Consider the following 7,765-nt stretch of genomic DNA (forward strand, 5'->3'; position numbering starts at 1 on the left):
TTGCTTTCCAACTTTTTTATTACTGTTTGTTGTTTCTAAAAGCTTAATATCATATTTTGTTGACAAGAATTATAAAGTTGTAAGTGAGAGGTGTAATGAAAAGCTTGTGCTTTTTCCAGGCATAGAGTGTACTTGTAATTAATTAAATATATATAAATCTTTTAAAGAATTCTTATTGCAGTTTTTAAGGTCGGGCATTTTTGTGATACTTATTTGCAAAATGTCAGCTAAATCGATGAAAATCAATCAAGAGACAATTTAATGTATTTACAAAATTTGGAATTATTATAATTTTTCGTGTTTGTTACGGATCATAAAAGAAGATACGTAATTGCACTGTGACAACATGAAAAATTGATAGGTCGTATTATTTAAAAGCAATTATCTTTATACTCGAAAAGAAATCGATATTGTATTGAACAAGCATCAGTTGTTATTCAGAAAGATGGTGCCTCTGTAACAGGTACTGTTTTCTGTGAAGAGGATCAGTTGCCATAAAAACTAGAACATTCACTGTGCAAAGTATTGTTAATTTTTCGGGTAAGTATTTTTATCTGTGGTATGTTTTTAGTTGTATAACATAAACAATTTGCAACTATTTTAAGAATACTCACATGTTTCATATTATGTTTTATATCATGTTTCTTACTATGATGAAAATATCTTTTCTGAATGATTTTTTTTAAAAATAGACCTCATTGGTATTCCGTTATTAAAAGTATTAGTAAATGTATCTGATAAATAAAGTAGAAGATGCAGGTTTCTGGTAATGTTTTTTTTTTAAGTTTGGTGACTGGTTAAATAACAGGTTAACTATTATATCGATTGTTTGACTAATAATTAGCAATTATTTATAGATAGAAAGGTAAGGTTTAAAGTCTTTTAAGTTTGAACAATATTAATTCCAGGGATAAAAAATCTTTTTACATTCTATGTGTCTCAAAAAGACTGATTACCAAAAGATGATAATTTCAGACACGTACAATTTAACGAAGAAATGGAAATGGTTTGAAAGGAAAATATTTTACAGTTACGCCGTTAGCTGTAGCCTTTTTTTTTGTCTTTTTTCTTCTCTGTTCAAGAAAATTATTGTTTAATCTTCAAGAATAAATTGACTGATTCACATCCTAAACAAATAAAACAGTTTAAATAAAAAAGATAAAATGAGATACGGTTACTGTAGTCTCATTATCATTCCAGTGTGATATATTATATACGTAATTGCATTTGTTTCAAACAATTAAACAATAAAATTCTTTTGTTGTAAGTTCGGTGAATAATATTGCAGCAATTGTTGAAGAAAAAATATATAACCCACATAAGCGGTTATGTAGTTTTTTCTGCTTTAGCTGCAACGTAATTTCCGCACTAACAAACAAAGAAAGAGATTTTATTGTTTTTATTTATATCTGTACAACTAATCAGTAAGAAGTAGGATTAAGAAAATCGAATATTGTATTAATGTATATAAATGCAATTGTATGTTTAATCGATGGAATAGAAAATGAATGAAAGGGGTCATAAGTGACTTATAAAAAACGGCATTGTTTTTACTTTTAAGGAATAAAAAAGATATTTAGTGGATGTAAATATCATAATATAAATTAAATCAATTTAAATATTAATTTCTCTATTTTAATGAAACTAACATTTTGCGTAGAATATGTATGAACTCATTTTTTTTTCTGACTAAATAGATAATCGACTAACTAACATTTACTAGTAAACTATACTATAGAATAGCTGGCTAAGGCTGTTGCAACGTCTACCCCTTTTTTAATCGTAGTATTCCACAATAATGCATAACGTGATTATGTCTTCTGACCGATGAGGTACGCAAAAGTATTGCCTGAGTATGTTTTATTTTCCTAGCGAGGCAGTCTACTGACAAATAAGCTTGGTAAACCTGTTTTACAACCATCTTGTTTAAAGTCAACATTTCGCAAATTTTGTTTTGGTTATAATAAACTTGATTGCAAAGCAACATGTTGTTTTTTGACTAACAGGTTTTCCATCAACTTTTAGGTCATTGTTTTCTATACCAATTTGACTAAGGATAAGTGCGTTTATCCGAAATATACAGGGAGCTCATGGCGATTGTGAATTTAGGGGATGCTTACTCCTCCTGTGCATCTGAATACCTGTTATAAGACTTTTCCATATTATCCGATACATCTTGATTGCCTTCTGAAAAAGTGCAACACATTTTTGATAATGGTATTCATTTGTTATTTATTAGAAATATATTTTTTAAAGAAATGTTTAACCCAATAAGAATTAAAGTTTAACGGATTTGAATGAATTTATGAGAACTTCGCATACCTACATGTACAATATCGAAAAAAAAACCCCATAAATTCAATATATTCTCAATTCTAAAAAGTAATTTGCATGAGTGCTGATAAGATGATATTCTGTTTCATTTTGCAGCCATGAAATTTTGATGAAACTAAATTATTTATAATTGGGTAACACATAGCCAAATATTTCAATGTCGAAAAGCTTTTGGCTTCAGCAAATGAATTATATTTCATTGATAACTTTTTTGATTTCCCGGTTAAATCCTTGCATACATCCGCAATTTAATACCAACTTATCGATCAAGAGTGTCAATTTTAAAGGGTGGATTGACTTAGTTTTTCATGCTCGTTCCTTTTTTTTTTATCTCTCTCTTATTTTGTGATTATTGAAGTATTGATTGTTATGTATTTTTCAGGTACTTAAAATTTCACCAAAAAAAAATCAATGCATGAAATACAACCAAATAAGACACCAGGGTATACGGTTCCCTTTAAAGCTCATCAATATGCATAATGGGAGATAATTATTAGGGAAAATATATTAGAATTTGCATATTGTCGTTTTGTTTACAATTTCAAATTTTTATTAAGAAATAATTTAATAAATTGAACTTACCTGAAAATTCCATCCAAAAAAAATTTGACAAAAACTCATTTCATTATGTTAAGCTTTTTTATTACGTTTTACCGGGAGTGTTTAATTCGTTAACTCTTTACGCATGACTTGTTCAACACTAATTGACAGCATTGTTATGTTCGTTTTGTTTTCCAATCGTTAACCTTATTTTTTCTAGATTATTCTTTAATATTTAAGGATTAATTATTACTTTGATAAAGTGTAAGGATGTGTGTCAATCAAAGGCTTGTCAAATTAAAGATTTCATAAGTTTCAGGCTAAGCATTTATAATGTATCATGTATCAGTACCAAATGCTTCAGCAACGTAAAAGTCATGATACTTCATAAAAAAAAAAAATAAATAGCCCCTTTATGTTTTGAAACTGTAAAGGGGAAACTAAAGATAAGTAGTATGTTTAAGAGGACTGATAAAAAGAAATGGAAGATCAATCAAATTATTGACTTTTTCCCTTTTCTCAAAACTTCTTAATACAATTGACCTGTAGATGTACATTTTCCTGCATGGAAGTAATCTAGGATATTTACAGAATCACAAATCTAAACATAAATTTGTTTTGCATTGTGACAGATCATAAATTGTGTTTCGGGGATATTTAAGCAATATATCAATCGTTCGTTTGATCTCAACTATTTTGTTTACATCAATGACAATTTGTTTAATCTTTTTTTTTTTAGATAAGTAACCTAACATGGATAACCAGACAACAAATTTTACCATTGTGGCTGCAGAAAAATCACTCTGGGGTAAAATAGAGGAATTCTATTCCGACAATAACAACATGGCGATGTACCTGGTCCTGCCATTGATTGTCATAGTATACGGTGGATGTAGTCTAATATTCTGTATTCACAAGTGCATGCAGTATTGCAAAAAGACGAAGAGAAAGAAAGACAAAAAAGCTTTAATCAAAGAAAACCGCAGAAGCAGCATAGTTACTGAGCGTCTGGTGGGAAGCCGACCGAGATCTCTGGCGAGCATTCACCCGGAGGTCAATCAAACAAACGAACAAAAACGCGAAACAACCCCGTTACCATGGCAAATTCTAGATGAATCTGAAACAGAGCAGAAGAAAACAGAAGAAGCTCCGCTCAAAGAAAACAATCGTTCACATAAGGTCACGCGGACACACACTGGTAAAACTCCCCCTCCGCCCTACAAGGAGGTAGACGACACGATTTATTTGAGTGGTCCTCAACATCCGGGGTACCCAAGTTCCGGCCACAATTACCACACAAAGAAGCAAGATTACTCGCCATTGGAACTCACCAAGCAATTACTAAGGATTGGGGACGACGACAAGAATATAATCAAAGGAAGAAAGAAAAGGCTGGTGTTCACTACAGACTAATATGTGCTACGTCCAATGCTTTGAAGATCCAAAATGTGATATGTATATATATTCGTTGCTGAAATCTATTTTTGATGAAAAATATATATTTCAACATAATGATAACTTTTCTTGAAGCCTTTTTGTTTAAATTATTGTTCTTCATAGCATTTATATATTTTCAAGAAGTTCACATTGTCTCACGTGTTATATTTTAAAAGTGAGGATACTTGATTGTACCTGAACAACAAACTTTAACCGGAAATCAGTGTAAATTTCAAAGCCAATGCCTGTGAAAGTTTGAAGAATTCGTCAAACTAAGAATATTTTACACGAGAGGGCAGATGGTTTTTGTTTTAAGAAAGTAATATATTTATCATGATGATATGTATTCACATTTTGAAGTCATCTTTAAAATAACGAGGAAAAGCACTTTTCCTAGTGAGTACAATTTTGAAATTCTAATATTTATCTATCGATCATTATTTGATTTTGATTCATTTTAAAAAGTTTTTAACTTTTCACAACTTACTGAACTGTTATGCAACATACACTTAATCTTCACGTCATAGAAATATGACGTTACTATTTCCCCGCAAGCATTTTAAGCATGGTACAAGTTTCTCTAAAGTTGAGCTTAAATAATATTATGCCGTAATATTTTAATAAGAAAACAACTTTTCTTATTTTATGAGGTTTGTAGCGGGTATAAAATAAAAGGAAATTGGCATTAAATTAAAAATTAAATGAACTTTTTAAAGTGCGTGAAAATGCGTGATTACGGGGAAACGGTATATATATGCGTGATTTTGCGTTAGAAATAGGAAATGGTATATGCGTTAAAATACGTGACTGCGGGGAAGGGGTTAAAGAAAAAAATAATGAAAAATTTTATATAACAAGTGCAAAACAAGTGTTGTATTGATTAATTTAAATTTAGACATTTTATTTGAATCGAAATTGATTTTCTTTTGTAAATACATGTATATAGTGTTTATTTATAAAATACGAGGGTCATTAAAAAGACGTACCTAGAAATTCTTCTTCTTCAGACTTTTTTTTAAAGAAAAATAAAAATCAATACTTCATCAAATGGAACTTTTGTTACATTATTTTAACATTTTTTCCTTCAGCACTTTTGTCGATGAAGCTTCAAATACATAACGTCATGACAGTTAAAAAAAAAAAAAAACTTCATATGACAAAAAGTGTATGCCAACTTATCACTTTATTTAACAAAAGTGTCTCTACCATTTGTAAATTAAATATTTCTACTAGATTTGGACAAAACCAGTTTTGAAAAGGTATTTGCATATTTCGAATAACCCTTGTATTGGGAGCTTCATACATAATGATAGAAATCTTTCAACAAAATATGCGTGTTTTAATGTGCTTGTAAGTACGTCCTATCATTGAGTCTATGACATGTTTCAGACAATTTATTTCGTCATTATTATACCCCCGCTTGAAAAGTGGGAGGGTATATAGTAATCGGGATTTCCGTCCGTCCGTACGTCCATCCGTCTGTTACGCTTTATCTCTTATCCGCAACTCCTCTTATATTACTGAGTGAAATTTAATGAAACATTCTCAGAATCTTTATTACATATTGCCATTGTGCACCTATTTTACTTTTTGATCCGACACGTATTTTAGGTTTCCCATAGCAAAACATGGACATTGCCATTGGACATTGCCATTATATGTTTACCTATGACGTCACATATAGAAGCTTCTGGATAACATTTGATAGGACGAGTTACTCCTCTTTACACATTACCGTAAAACAATAGATAGCAACACATGGACATTATGGGAGGCGGGGGGTATCATTTAGTGAGCTCATTGCTCACAGTACCTCTAGTTTTAATATTGTATTTGGTTACGAAGTACTCTGTTTACCTAATCATTACATATGCTCACAGCGGTTATAACCACTCCTCACTGGATACTCACTACTTCTTGGCACCTGATTCCATCTCCTTCCTTTCTAGGATCCATGTTTTGTTGAACCTTGTAACGATTTGTTGTTTATACTGAATTTATCACTGTTTGCTTTCTTCGTCTTTACATTTCTTCATTTGTCTACGGTCAAGCATAACAAAAGTTATCAATGAGTTGAGTAAAAAATGTATACATTATATTCTAGAGTCATAAATGATTGTAAAAAAAAATATATGTGTATTTGTATCTTAATAATTATGAGGTTCCGAGTATATTAACCCTGGGATCATGGCACAATAACTATCAACTGTAAGATATAAACTGTATATAGTTAACTAGCCTTAAATGTACAAATATTTAAGTTTGATTTTTTGAGCTTTGCATGAAATCCGTTTAATTTAAATTACAACGACATTCTCTAGAATGTCACGTTAAACATAAAGTGTGTATCTGTAAACATGGGCACGCACATTGTTATTGTTAATGGGGTGTGTTAATTTGTTTACTCTGCACAGCTCACTAGACAAGGATCGAAAGTTGATGAGTTGGTTTGGGTTTCTCACTTGTCTCCTCTGAATTAAGAGTTTTAATATTTTCAATTGATACAGAACCATTTGTCACTTTTCTTAAATATTAATGATCAACTTACCTTGTGAATTAAGTAAAAAAAAAGTGTGTGTTAATCATCTCAAAATTCGTTAAGTGTTATTCAAGAAGATCCTAACCGCACTTTTTAATATATTGGTGTGAAATAAAAGTTTTGAAAATATTGAAAATTTAAGAAAATACTAACCTCAAATCCAATCGAAGCCCCTTTAAATACTATTAAATAATTTTTAAGGATCAGAAAACAAACAATATTATTAGTACATGAATTTGTATCTCTTATTTATAGTTCAAGAAAGATTGTCCAATTTCTCGGTACATCTATTAAACCAATTTAATTATGACAACTCATTATTGAATCAACAGCATAACACTAGATACTTCCTGTTCAATTTAGCCAGGAAGACAAATATCGATTTTTACGTCTCCTCTTCCAATTTGTCATACTTTAGTTGACTTTGTTTTTGCAGAACCTGGGGACTTTTGATCAGTGATTCCCTTCTAAATCCTTTTTCTGTTTCTCGTTATGTAACGGACAATGCCATTGACATATAATGAAACATTTATTATTTGTTTAATTTTCACAGAGGAGTTTGACTTTTTTAAGGTCTTCCGTTTCCAACGGAAGACCTTCTACTGATTCTGATGATTAAGATTATTCTTATTATTCTTTTTTTTTTCCTTTTCCTATATTTATCCTCATATTTCACTCATTTCTCAATGGATTTTGCTCAAATTTTCAGAGTTTATAGACGTTACTAAACTCTATCAGAATGTTATCTAAAATTTCAAAAAGTCACTTCCGGTTTTGAGTTATTTCCCTTTAAACAAAAATTTATAGGCTTTCGTTTCCAGACAAATGCTCAGAGACGGCTAAAGCTGGAGCAGAAATTTTATTGATTTTAGATAATACAAGGATTGAAGTTGTGCATGGCGGTTTTTGTTTTTC

The 7,765-nt window shown here is 30.5% G+C and overlaps 1 protein-coding gene across 1 annotated transcript; it reads left to right on the top strand.

The window, feature by feature from the left end:
• The first annotated feature begins 400 nt into the window (after positions 1–400).
• LOC134282773 (uncharacterized) lies at positions 401–5,305 on the top strand. The gene is made up of 2 exons (XM_062765165.1): positions 401–540; positions 3,614–5,305. The coding sequence occupies exon 2, from the start codon at positions 3,628–3,630 to the stop codon at positions 4,285–4,287; it is 660 nt and encodes a 219-aa protein (XP_062621149.1). The 5' UTR covers positions 401–540; positions 3,614–3,627; the 3' UTR covers positions 4,288–5,305.
• Positions 5,306–7,765: the final 2,460 nt, after the last annotated feature.

This window comes from Saccostrea cucullata, unplaced genomic scaffold (genome assembly GCF_032062105.1).
Source record: "Saccostrea cucullata isolate Sc308-1 unplaced genomic scaffold, CSIRO_AGI_Scuc_v1 ctg4684, whole genome shotgun sequence".
In the NCBI taxonomy this organism is placed as follows: Eukaryota; Metazoa; Mollusca; class Bivalvia; order Ostreida; family Ostreidae; genus Saccostrea; species Saccostrea cuccullata.